This window comes from Mytilus trossulus, chromosome 14 (assembly GCF_036588685.1).
Source record: "Mytilus trossulus isolate FHL-02 chromosome 14, PNRI_Mtr1.1.1.hap1, whole genome shotgun sequence".
NCBI lineage: Eukaryota > Metazoa > Mollusca > Bivalvia > Mytilida > Mytilidae > Mytilus > Mytilus trossulus.
In genome coordinates this window covers 59,526,930-59,541,783 of record NC_086386.1, presented here as the reverse complement: position 1 = coordinate 59,541,783, position 14,854 = coordinate 59,526,930, and the positions used below count along the sequence as shown (strand labels likewise).

At 30.7% G+C, this 14,854-nt stretch overlaps 1 protein-coding gene across 1 annotated transcript in view; it reads left to right on the top strand.

Moving 5' to 3' along the window:
- The first annotated feature begins 2,115 nt into the window (after positions 1 to 2,115).
- LOC134697930 (uncharacterized) overlaps positions 2,116 to 14,854 on the top strand; it is an 84,565-nt gene continuing 71,826 nt past the window's right edge. The window contains exon 1 of the mRNA XM_063560215.1: positions 2,116 to 2,209. Coding sequence (XP_063416285.1) covers positions 2,116 to 2,209 — 94 coding nt within the window. The remainder of the gene's footprint in view (positions 2,210 to 14,854) is intronic.

Sequence of the window (14,854 nt, the reverse complement as noted above, 5' to 3'; positions counted from 1 at the left end):
ACGAAAGTCAGCATAACAATTCCTGAACCACTGTCAAAATTTTGGAAATGTATGTGTGCTTCAGTTGAAGTAAGAGAGTGTTTAAAGATTATGGCTCATATATCATGTCCAGATAATTGGCAACTGTCCGATTGCTATCCTTGACAGATTAATTTCAGTGCCAAAGCACATCCTGTGATATCACAATCATGCAAAAACAGTATTGTGTCTAATAAAATTGACACAGACAAGTTACTGTTACTTTAACTATGACAATAGTAACATGAGTAACCGTTGTAACAAAAAAAATAGTTATTAAAAATTGCAAACGCAAGATTGAATAACATAAGCAATCCCTAACATCTGAAAAACAAACGACCATATCTTTGAAGCTAGAGACAACCTACAAATGTACATATACATACTTGTGAACACGTGACTTAAAGACATATATGACCTATCGGAACACCTCTTGTTTTATAAAGCTTACACTATACGTTTGTTATTTTATTTTGTGTCTGGAACCTATCTCAACTGCGTTCTTCCCTCAACAGAAGTTGCTTTTGATGTATCATTGTTATACCCCTTTCATCGCGTCAGCGTCCTTAAAAATCCAACAACTTGATAATTCAACAATTAGTGTTAGGTGAGTAATTTAAACCTTCATATATTAAAGAGCAGAAAATTCTGTTAAATAGATCTAATACTAATCGATCCACCTTGAACTTGTCAAGACTATTGATTTTTTTTATGTCCAACAATGAAGTAACAGATAATGTGTGTACTAGTGATTTGTATTGTGACAATAACTAGCATGATACTGTTTAGTTTATCTATTAAGTTGACAAATTCACACATTTATGTATAATTTTAATTTAAGAAAATGTAACAATCTGACATATGATATTCTGTAAACAAATTATTTGATTAATGAATTGATATGCATGAATATTCTTTCCACCTGATGTATGTTCTATTTTGAAAAACATATTAAATAACAGATAAGCGAAACTTAAATAAATGTTTAACAATATATATTAACAATCTTTATCAACCTTGGCACATTTTAACACTAAAGTTTAAAGATCTGTCTTTCAAAAACATTTAAAATTTCAAAAGAATATGCGTAATTTGAATAATAAGCCGTATTGTAGACCTACTGTAAAAAAAATGTATGCAGGTATTGCAGGTATTGTAACATTTTATTATCACTTTGTCTAATCGCGTTATGTGCATGATCGAAACGTTAAACACCATACAGTTAATAGCATTTACCTGTGTAACATGCTTTTAAAAATGATTCCAATAATTATTCGTACATTGCCAACAAAATGTTGGACGAGTTTTTCGGGAAACGCAGTACACTAAATATTTTTGACGATGATGAAATGTAAGACTCACGTTTATTACGAAAAATTAAAATTAAATGAATTATATAACCTCAAAAACTAACGCAAACTGTTTATGAAAGAATGCAGTTACGATACTGCCATTAAAGATGATTCAATCATTGCGGCTTTGCATCGGAAATAAACACATGTATTCAAACACCAGTTGTTGGCTTCATACAGGTGATAGTCTTATCATATGTTTTATGATAGTATGATACTTAACCCTACATGTATCACTACATACAAAATTAAATTCATATGATTTGAATGCATTTGTAACTCAATCACACTAGATAATACGTAATAATATATTTGTCTGTACTTAGTTCGATGACTATTAATTATGCGTCAATTCTAATTCTGAGGAGAATATACATTAGATCTAAAGACGAATTGAATAAACTGCACTGTGAGAAAGGTTCGTAAACTTGTTTGTAATGTGACATTTGTGGTTTTTTTTGGTATTTCTATTCATGTTTACCAAAACTATATTTAACAAGGAAATTACTAAATAACTTTGGTTATTTTTCACATTTTATAGCTTTTTATATATATATAGTAACAACACACATTGAAGCGCCGCCAGTAATCGACCATTTATCTCTCAAATTTCACCACTTATCCCTTCAAAAAGAGGAGTACTCCCCTCTATAATTATGAAGTAGCGTCAGCTCATTTGATGTTATTTTGGAATCCCGAATGACGCCAATTCCATTTTAAAATAAAACAACAAAATAAATTTGAAATGGAGAATATATCAACAACCCGAGCAATGAGCAGACAACAGCCAAAGACCACCAATGATTCTCCAACTCAGGGAGAAAATCCCGAATCTGGAGGTGATCATCAGCGGTCGCTAAAAAAACCATGTACTAGTTCAGTGAAAATGGACGCTACCCTAAACTTCAAAACATAAATATTTACTTCTAGTAAACATGTAAGACTAACAAAGGTGAACGGCTCCTGACTATAGTGACAGTCGCAAAAATGCGGAGGATTTAAACATTTTTATGAGATCTCCATCCTCTTATACCTCTAGCCAATGTAGAAAAGGAAACACATAGCCATACGTGAATAGTTTAAAATAAGTCCAAGTCAAACCCCGGATAATTATATAAAACAAATGATAGGACTGTACATGTTCGGGTAGAATATGTTATGCACGATTTTGCGATGCTAGGATTAAATGAACCGTTCTTCTCTGATATCCTACAATTATTCAGAATTAATGATACTCTTCTGAGAAAATGTGTTTTATTTTGGACAATAAATTTGTACTTGTTTCACTACTTTTTCGCTACTCTTGTTTTGTATTTTTGGTCAGATAAACGTTGTTCCCTAGTTATATTCATGCAGTGCACACATTTTTTCATACGCTTGTCTTTTCATTATCTTATAACATGCACATTAAAAAGTAATTTTTGAAAATCTAATAAATCCTTGTTATTTTTTCATATTTTTTTTTAAAGAAAAGGGTGACAATGTTAACATGGTTAATCAAAAATCATTTCCTGCCAAACTTTCAAATAAAGATATATCAATAACGAGGACACGGACCTATTATTTTGTCGTTTGTTTTGGGTTTTGAAGCTACCTTGATTATATACCATACGTTTTTAAAAGTCTTGCTAATTTGAAACAAAGGATAGAACATGCTTAATTCCAGCTGATGCACAACTTTAACTAAAGTCTTGTATATACGTGATATAATTTTGAGTTACATTTTGTAAAACGGTACATCGTAGGAACAGAATTTTGACGACTTTTTAAACACTACAGGAAAAACCAAATTGCAATCTATACGAGACCATGACCACGGTTTACAACAATGTATTTGATGCCTTTTATTGTTCACATCTATAATCAGGTTATAACAATAATCAGTCATATTCTCAATCACTTTTAAATCGATACACCTTGGGATTGTTCAGACAATTAATATCATATTTTGTAGGTGGTTTCTCCGAAGATGACATACTAAAGTATTTTGTATGTACTGTCGATTTGTTTTTGTGGGACAAACTAAAGAACTAAAAAAAAAAATATATATAGTTTTAACAAATTGTTATATTAAGGGAATTGATACGTATACATTTTTCCCACATGAAAATTAATCTCTTTGCCAAACTATTTAAAAAAGCGTACCGTGTATAAATGCTAAACAGAAAATATCAACAAGTCGAATCGACTTTGCTTATCGTTATATTTTCAACCCTTTAGCCTCTATATATATATGTATTGTTTTTGACAATCATTTAAAAACCAATTATAGGTATATAAGGTTTTGAAAAAAATTAAATATCAAGGCGTATTATAGATATAATGTTTTATGAAAGTATTGTAACATTATATTAGCATGTTGTCTCATCGTGTTAAAATCTATGGTGCATGATAAAAACATAAAACAATGTACAGGGTTTAGCATTACCTTCTTGTATATAGATTAATATCAGTATTCGTACTATGCCATTTGCTTAATTATCGTAAACAAATAATTTCAAGTGTTAAAAACTTTTGACTTTTCTATTGAATTATTTATTTTTTGTTTCTTTTGAATTATAATATATCTGTAAAATATACCAACAATGTAGTTTTAAATATTCATATGTGTCTGTTTCAAGGCTCTAGACATTTAGGCCCCTCCTTTTTTACAAAAGTGCTTATTTGTCATTTAACAGAACATCTTAAATCTAAATGACAGCAATTGTTAATAAAATACATTAACAGTTTAAAACGAGTCGATGAAGTATGATTGCGAATAATAACGCTATCAAACGCAATTAATTTAAAGCGGTTGTAATATATGCATGTCCGTATGACCTTGAACAATAATCTTAAGTCAAACAATATAATCAGCTTCATTTCTCGATATTTCAGAGGGCAACCTAAAACTTTAAAACAAGAAGAGAACTACAAAGCGCCATGGTGAATATGCAACTCTCATTGATAAGGACATTTTCACCATTTTATAATCCATTATAACAGTATAAGTCGTTGTAAAATTGACATTTTTTTTTAAATTATGCAAAACTTATCTATTCAACACAAAAGCAAGAATGAAAAAAAAATTATGAGCCAAAACAAGGATATTATTATCGTATAACGAATAGAAAAAAAATGAATAGAGGCTAATAGAATTTCAATTTGCAATTACCCAAAAATATGAAAATAGTTATAATTAAAGGGGGTAATGAAGAACGTTTAGTTATGTATGTTTACCTTAGCAATAACCAAATGTTAAATACAATCAATACTAAAGTGTATGTATTGATCACTTTGAAGATTAAATATAATACATTATTATCACGTACTTTAGTCTTATTTAGAAAGTCTTATATCAAGCATATGTTAGGAAGACATTATGTAAAGTTTTATATCTTTACAAATGTGAGTATTGAATTTGAATTTTAAATGTTGAAATAAACGAGCAGGAAAACTAAAGATTTGTAGATATGAAGGGAAGTGGGGGACAGAAATATTTGTTTACGAATAACGTCACAAAATTATAAAATGCACTGTAGTAGTACAAATACTACGTACACCATGTATATGCTTTTTTTCAATTCAAGTACTAAGTGATCGCAGATGTAAGTGCTTATGTTCTAAGATTGCAGATGTCAATATACGTAAATACCCCTTGGGTACACACCTGGGGACGGTGGAGTTGAGGAACCTCTTTATTCTGTTTTGAATTAACACACAGTAGTCACTTATATTTATACATTTATATGTCCATATTAATAAATAATTTCTTTGCTAGGATTTTATTTACAATCGAGATATTGAGATTTATATCAATAAACTCATTATAAGACTGTATTTTAATCTTCAAATTAACTCTGGTAAAAACCATTTTTGTCAGAGAAAGATATTTCCCCGATTGTTTTAGTCAGGGATTTTTTTTCAAATATAGTAAAAGTGTATATTGTATATGATATTAACATAAAACTCCAAAGAAAATTCAAAATTGACAGTCGCTTATCAAATGACAAAATCTCAAACACATTAAAGCAATTGATATCAACTGTCGTATTTGTGACTTGTTACAGTTATTTTAAAGAAAATGTTAAACAAAACCTGATTTTATAGCTAGCTTAACCTTTTACCTGTATGACAGTCGAATACAATTTCATTATTTTGACCGTGGTGTCTACCTGTTTAAATGAATAATTAAAACAACACAACAAGTATATTTTTTTTTATTTCAAGAATCAAAATATCGAAGATTTGTCAGGTTTTTGTATTTGCATGTTTGTTGTTAGTGTCTTAAAATCACACATAAATATCGAGCGTTAGTATAATCATTTAAACCACACATGTGAAATAAATATGGTAAGATAAGATGCATTGTTATATGGACAATGCTCAAGTAGGCTCAGGTTAAAACAAAATATTGGTTCAGTTTGTAAGACAATTGTTAACATCTTCACGATAACATAAACTTTAAAAGGTATGTTGATTCTTGGTACGAATTATCAAATGAGAGAGTTGTTTAATTGGAACTCATACCACATCTTCATATATCTAAAATGGTTTAAAAACATACTTATTAGATATATTACACAACGAACATGAATACAATGATAACACAATTAACTTTAAATAAAGTACTTGTATACTAAGAAATAATGATAACTTATATAGCCACAAGAAATCGTTCATTATGAATATAATTCATTTAAAAAATGCATTTACAAAATCTGCTTACCCTGTACAGTTGCATTGGTTTTTGTCTCGGATGAATTGGCGTATGGGGTGGTTCATTAATTAAGTCCGGTTTTTTTTCAATTACAGTTTATATTTGAGATAAAATAGATGCATGTAGAAAAAAATACCAAACTTAAGTCTGAAATAATTCCTGATTCGGTACAGGTATTTTCGTATGTAGAAAATGCTGTACTGAACCTGGGAGTATAAATAGCTAAACCAATCACTTGTACAACAGTTGCATCAAATTCTATTATACTGAAAACGATACATGTCTTGTTTTGTTTCAGATTTGATAACACATTATTGATACCGACAGGATGCTGATTACAACTTTACTCCGGCAGGTTAGTTATTACATATACGATACAAATACTGTATTCAAAAGTTGCAGTCATATGCTAAGTAATTTGTAAGAATATCTATTATTCGAATATTAACAGTTAAATCACAAAACATTTGCAAAAGTACCGAACGCCAAGGAAAATCCAAATCAAAAAGTTTAAATAAATCGCAAATTCATAAGCTCAAACATTTTAAACGAATGCACAACAACTATCATGTTCCTGAATTGTTTTATTAAAAAAATATGCGTTGATGTACTCAACAAACAACTCCGCTGAAAGTCTTCCTCACTGCATGCTTTCATATCTTTCGTGAATTACGTCTTATACTAATTGAGACGAATATTTGAGCAATATTGTTAAATCTGAAAATCAAATTACTTCGTCATATGAATAAATTAGAAATACATAATCGTTAATATAAACCAACATACCAAACGTTACCTGGATATATACACATGGGTAAAAGAAACACCAAATTGAAATTAAAATTTGAAACAAATTCTTTATTTTTTGTTAGATATAATTTGTCAAAATAGAAAAAGTTAAACATTATTTAAATATTTCCTGAGTTTAATCAATAAATATCGACTCGATAACTTCTTATCTGCGCATTCAGCTACTGTACCCGTAAACAGCAAAACAGATGTTTTTATCCTCATTGTTTTCAACACTTTTAATAACAAAGTTTATAAAGTTATGTGATAAACACCTTGTAATGGGTCCTCCTCAACTGTTAACTGCAGCAAGATGGCAGATTATCAGCATCAGAAAAGCAGGAATGTCGCTGTGACAACCGCATGTATTATTTGTCATCAATATTCCACTATAAGTCGTTTTTAGAAAAAAAAATAAGGAAATAAGCAATGTTAAAGACCTTCCGAGATCAAGAAAACCCCCTATACCATCTGCTAGGGAAAATCAAGCATAATGAATGTTGGTCAGAAGGAAACCTATTGCATACAATACAATCCTCAAAAGAGAGCCTTTTAACCAGAACTGTTCGAGATCGACTCAGCGCTACTGGTTATCGTGCGATAAGACCATTTCGGGGACCTTTGCTGAAGAACAGACACATAGTTGTCCGTATTCAAGGTAGTGCAGAGCTCGCCAAAGATGGAAATTAGCATCGTCAAGGAAGATCCATTGTTCCAATGGAATCCGGTTTATCTTCCTTGACCCGATCGTAGCCCGGATTGGAACCATTTCGAGCATATATGGAACACTATTCGAAGTAAAGTGCGCGAAAGGACACCCTAGTTCAAATACGTCATGAAATAAACAATGCCTTACATCAGAAATGGTTGCTGCTACTTTAGCAAAACAGTAGTCGATGGCAGGAATCAGAAGACGTTAAAAAAAAAAGTAAAATCACAAAAATACTGAACTCAGAGGAAAATCAATTTGGAAAGTCCATAATCACATGGCAAAATCAAAAAACAAAACGCATCAAAAACGAATGGACAAGAACTGTCATATTCCTGACTTGGTACAGGCATTTTCAAATGTAGAAAAGAGGCGTTAACCGTTTGATTGAAGGCTGCGCTCAAAATACTAATTTTCTGGCGTATAACGATCAACCATTATGTGAACAATCATCTTAAGATTAATTTTGAAATGGCTGACATTGGTTAGTTCTACTACTACAGTAAAAGTTTTAAAATGCATTTTTTTAGTACAAAAAAACACTGCATTTTGTTTTTAAAACTGTGGTTAGATAATTCATTTGTTTTCAGCCATTTTTTTTCGTTTAAATGCCAATGTTATCATAAAATATGTTTCAATATTCTTTTACAAATATTTTATCATATTTCATCTAAAAAAAGGCTGATTTTTCAAGTTTTAAAAAATCAAGGTGTTTCAGTACTTTTTTCCATGTGTATATGTGTCACCAAGGTATGTTTTGCCCGCAATGGAAGAGGGATTACGACACGACTTGGATACTGAAAAGATACAGTGTGCAATAGTCATATGTAGATACGTAAAACCCAAAATTTGGAATATTAAACATATAGAATTCCAGTTCATTAAAGATGTCCCTTCTAAAACCGTATCACATGATTTGTAAACCCGACCAAAAGAAGCAATACAAGTGGTGTTCTCTTAAATAGGGATACAATTCTGAATATTTGTTTTAAATGAACCAGAAAATACAACTGATACTCGGTAGAACAAGATTAAGCGATGAGTATAAATAGTCGATAATATCTGTACATGTTTCAATTAGGGGTATCAATGTTCAGTAGTCAACTGACATGTATGTGTACACCATCGTGTGCGCGTCTCTCCTTATCTTACTTACATACGAGTCTTTTCAAGAACTTTTTAAATATTTCATTTCCTTTTGAAAATTTACCTTCACGTTTGACTAAGACTGAGGTAATTAAATTGGTATCAGTGTAGATAAATATTGCTTTTATAATTATTAAACATTCAGCTTTACACCAGAACAATACTTAACAATTAGTGTTAAGTTACAATTTGCGTTTTATCATGTAAATATATCAACATTTAAAAAAAAAACACCTCCGGATTAATTTCGGTTTAGAAAACACACTTATTTGTATAATAAAAAGTGATTTGTACTTTTTTCTTTCTATTTTTGTTAAAACATGTCATTGATAATATACAACCATGCAAATATAAACGTGTGTAGCCTGACCAAGGTAAGTAAACTAATTCAGTGAGGCCAAACCATATAACTGCAATATTTAGTATCAGTGTATTGGATAACAAAAAGTTGACGTTACTGGTTTTATTTGGTAAATTTTTACCGAAATTCATGTTTCAAATTGGATCTGTTCGTGTTTCCAATAGGTGAAGACACAATTTACGTATTTAACTACTACAATTCATGTTTCAAGGTGTTACTATTCGTTCTTCCATTAAATATATCTTATGGCAAAGTTAATGTTATTAACTACTTCACATGAATTTTAAATTCTTTACATTGGATTCTTTTGGTAAAAATACATCATCCTTTCTGTGTGCAGAATCTGGTGCTGTTCCTGGACTTAATCAGTTTATAAATGTTGCACTAGTGTCGAGTAGTACATGTAGTACATGTACATGTAGTAGTTGATTATTCTATAGTACCTTATACACTTTTCCAATAAATATAATTTATCCTAAAATTACTATTACATAAATAACGGGATATTCTACGTCCTTTCTAGTTCAACGCGTACATTCACATGCAATATTTTACGATACACTGTGATCATTCAAAGGTATGTTTTTTAAATGTGTGGGGGACAATTTTGGTTTGATTTTAACAATATTGGTAGTACTAGAAGCAGATTTGTTACTGGATTATTTGTTAATTTGGTTATACATAGTTTTGTTGTTTAAGCATTTTTACTTTCTGTTGAAATACACATGAGTCGTTTTGTTTACATACTCCTGCGTGTTTAAGAATAACAATAGTGGTATTAAAATCAGATGTACTCATAACATGATACTCACTGATTGAAAAAAATCTGATAATTTTGTTAAAGTTTGAGAGAGCAAAGTAATACGTATTGGAAGACACAATAGACCGCAAGAAGACAATTCTCTTATATGAATAATATCGTTTTATTAACAAAAACTGTATCCCGCAAGTCTCTCGTACATTTAAGGAATAACAGTACTGTAGTTGAAGAGTTGCCACCCTCAATTGTAGATTTGACGGTCGCAAATGCAGTTTTACTGGCGACACGTAGCGGAGACAGTAAAACAGAGATTTGCGACCGTTACTACAGTACTGTTATTCCGATTCTAATGCATTTCAAAAAGATTTAATACGATAAAACTTGGAAAAATGTCTTAATTTGACAAATAAAAAAAAATCCGCGTAACTTCATAAATGATTTTGGCACAAAAGTGTCTTGGATAAACGTGACGTCATACGAATGAAAACTTACAAACTGGAGGTTATTACGTTACATGTACGCTTCAAATTCATATAAAATAACATTAAAACGGCGAATTGGAGGTAGGTGTTGTTTTATTTTCAATTATATAGTAGTAATCGAACATTTATTGATTCGATTATTTCAAAATGGTTGTTCCTCCTTAGTTACGCCTGGTCAACTGTGAATTTGACAGCAACTTTCAGCCAATGCAAAACAATGTGACATACAAATTGCATTAGAATAACAAATGTTCACACAATCTATATTGATCATAATAATCTCCATGGTATGCTTACATATTAGTATATAGTAGTTTGATTTATCATATTGTTTATGTAAATAACAACAAATGTTCATTGAGTAGTGTGCATTTCAATTCCCTAATTTTGTGATCAAGTGAACCTTGAATGAATAATTTTGATAGTTAGATTCTAAAAAGATATTTAAACACGGATTCAATTAATGGATATTCGGGGCTAAGATACGGTTTATGGTATATCTAATCAACTAAGAAGTTCCGACATAATTCAATGGAAAAATATTAGTAGAAATAGTGAACACAAAAAGGCCAATCGATTAACAAATTTAATTTCATCTCAACTTCACCATGTTCACAAGGATGCTGCTGTATACATTTGCACATGCCTTACATTTAACCACACACCACATATCACCTATATTACAGCTTACATATTTTTCATTTAGGGCGATACGTTCATATGTAACCAGTATATCAGCTCCATCAAACTTGTCTCATCACTATCTATTGTATGTAATAGTTTTTATCTTTTTCAGTTTGTACTTTTGATGTTATCGAACAATGTATATACGGAATATGATTTCCTGTGCCCAGATCACTCTCAATGGAAGTATAAAAGAATAGGATCTTGCCAGAATAACTATTCATATTTTTGTTTGTTTGATGAGAACAATCTAAAATATACAGAATTTTGTAGAAAGACACCGGAATTTCAAAGACCAGGTAAAATCATTTATGTTATGTAGGTTCATCATTTTCGAGTCACAGGATCTAGCAGTGCCTAACGTTGGTCGTTGTCGTCCGTCATTTGTTTACGTTATCGATTTTGTTTCTCTCCCTCTTCTATTTAACTGTTTAATAAGGTTTATCAAAAGCTGAATGTCAGAGTCATGCAGAACAATTTTTTAGCTTGTTTTCTTCCGGACTGTAGTAAAGTTTTGACGTAGATGATTTATACTTTTAGTAGAAAATTAAACATATGCATGACGTCTATAGAATAAGTTTCTTGTATCTGTACACATTGATTGTTTTAGTTTGGAGGAAATATGCAGTTCTCTTCTTTTTTTTTTTATAGATTAGACCATTCGGCTTTCCCGTTTGAATATATTTACACTTGTAATTTTTGGATTCCTTTATAGCTTGCTTGTCGATGTGAGCCAAGGCTCAGTGTTGAAGGCCGTATCGTGACCTATAAGATTTACTTTAAAAAAAAAATTAATTGTTACTTGCATGAATATTTGTCTCATTGGCATTCATACTCATCTTCTTATATTTATACTAGTATATGTTATTATTTATATTGTATCAAAAATACAAGTTGATTAGAGTTGTGCCCATGGTTGACTTTTTCTAATCTTTCTTTCTATAGGTTACAAATTTGTTATTCGAGGATCTATTGATGGAAGCCAATGCTCTGGAAATCTGTTCCAACCAGTCAAATTTTGGACTAATGGCAGTAGCGATTGTATATTCGAGAAAACATTGTGCAAAGAGGATGGTCAGGTGGTCTTTGAAAATGGAAACCCCAAAAGTGATAGGTCATGTCGATGTGACTATACTAAAGGATATGCATTTGTAAAAATACCTTATCATAAATGTTTTTGTGAACCAAGTACTGAAGATTGCTCATGTTACATAAAAAATTGTCCAACACTTTCTATACTTACTCCAGGTAATTTCATTGATACATATTATCTATTTAATGCTTGTTCCTTAGACATGTTAGATACTATTGAATCGTGATACTATTTTATTATACACTAAGAAAAAAATACTACATTATGAGCTGAGCATATCTAAGCATTAAGGTCGTTCAGGGACATAGAAAAGGAGAGACTTTCTTATACTTTGCCAAAATGAAGATTTTACTACGCTTTTTACAAACAAATGATGAAAAATATGGGTCACAGAGCTATTTTTCAATGCACGTGTCGTTCAAATTGCCAACATTTGTTTGGATTGTTCATGAAAAACACACATTGTTGTGCATAAAAAGGAAATCTTACGATATAATTTTGAATACATTATGAGATAGGTTTTTTAATATATCTAAAGTAAAAATAAAAAGAAAAGATGGTGTCACCTTACTTGCGTTCTTGCTATACGTAGAACATAAACATTTCCCTAAATGTCCAGTATAAATTTAGTACAAAAAGCGTTATTTGAAAAAAATATTATAAAGCACAAATATGTGTTATTTCAATGTTACAGAATAGAAAACACAATGCAGTCAATCTTGTGGTTATGTTGTTGATTTGTTTGTCTTTTGTTTGATTTTTGAAATTGTTCATTTTATGATCACTTTCATTTTGATTTTATCTAATCACTAATTATTATCGGAATAGACATACTGTTGATTCATTAGTATTCGTCAGATACCAGTTTTCGTGGATTTAAATTAGTACAGGTAAACCACGAAATTTAATGTTGATCGAATGACAAATGTCATATGGGCTTGTATGCAGACAATTGGTACCCATGAAAATAAGCGATTCCACAGTATTGCAAAATTATGCAAATTTTGTTTAGTCTTTATTATTTCTATAATTTCAGACTACAAATGCGTCCATATTAAAAACTTAAATGATAATTATGAATGCAAATCACATGAAGTCATCAGGTCAGTTCTTTATTTATTAGAGACCATTATGAAAGATAATAGTTATCAAAGGTACCAGGATTATAATTTATACGCCAGACGCGCGTTTCGTCTAAATAAGACTCATCAGTGACGCTCATATCAAAATAGTTATAAAGCCAAACAAATACAAAGTTGAAGAGCATTGAAGAACCAAAAATGAACTAAATATTACAACGCTTTATTTCATGTTCTTTTATCAAGGATGATCGTCCTCCAAGAGTTGAAGGCATGGTTGCAAAACCATATGAACACGATTTTATAAATGATTAAATGAAAAGTGTATGTCATCATATCTTTCAGTCATCATCTTTGAGAAAAACTTCCCTGCCGATCTCCTTTTTTCCTCAAACAATTTAAAAAAGCTATTAGCAAAATAACTGAAGGCAGCGAATAGAAAAAAGGGGACAAAAACATGAATACACTACATGTGTATCTCTCAACAAAGAAATAAGAAGATAAAATCAACAGATGAAAAATGGACAACTATGTGATGGAACAGTCTTTACGTTTTTCAACAGCAACCATTTGGCTTAGTACCAGAATTTATGAAAATCGAGATGATTTTAATTTAGAAATTATTTATTTTTGTCAGCTTAGTAGCAATATACCAACGTCATCTGCATATGAGATATACATTTCCCAACTCATTTGGTATTCGTCTTGCAGCTGCTACTAAAACTTACAAAAAGACGTAGCCGGGATCTGTCAATGAACGTCTCGTGCTTTTTCTAAATCGTTTCGGAGAGATACCAACACAGACGTAGCCGGGATCTGTCAATGAACGTCTTATGCTTTTTCTAAATCGTTTCGGAGAGATACCAACACATTGTTGATAAATATTCCGTATCAACTTCACCTATAATACATGATGGTCTTGAAGAATAGATTGTATGTAATGAAGTTGTTGACATTCTTAATCATGTGTTGTAGTATTCGTTGTTTGCGTCTCTAAATTATAAACCTTTACTGTTAAGTGTATTTTGGTAATATCCTTTTTTGCCTGGATTGGTATTCATGCAATCCGCGTATGTTTTGTAGTGCTGTGGTCATTTCCTGTTTTTCATGTTTGCTAATGTTCTATGTCTATATGAGATTTTGATTTTCTTTGATGACGTATTTGTTTGTATTTAGAGTTATTCAGATTATAAATCAATGTTGATAGCTGTTCTACTATTTTTTTACATTTTGTACTTTATTTTGTCTTTTGTTTATTTCGCTCTTTGTTGTAGTAGACAATGTATAATGGAGTTTTACGCGACCGTAATAGTGGGAAGTGTAGCTCGCTTTAAAACCAGTCTTAATTCACCATTTACATGTGACCTTCAATTCAACAACTTTTCTAGAGATGGATATCTATATTGATGTTTATATCGTTTGTATGACCAGCAGTCGACTTTCAAAGACATATCGATAGATGACATCTAGATTGAAATACACAAAAAACAATGATACATATTATCGATCCAATACCTTGTAAATTGCTTATTTTAGACTTTTATAATTTGGTAGTTATCAATCCTGTATGAGAATTTAGGTCAATATTGTGGACATAAATTTTCTGCCAATATCCCTTTAAAGTAAAGTAAACTATAGCTTATTTTTTTAATTCTAAAAACGCATAACTGAAACAAACGATA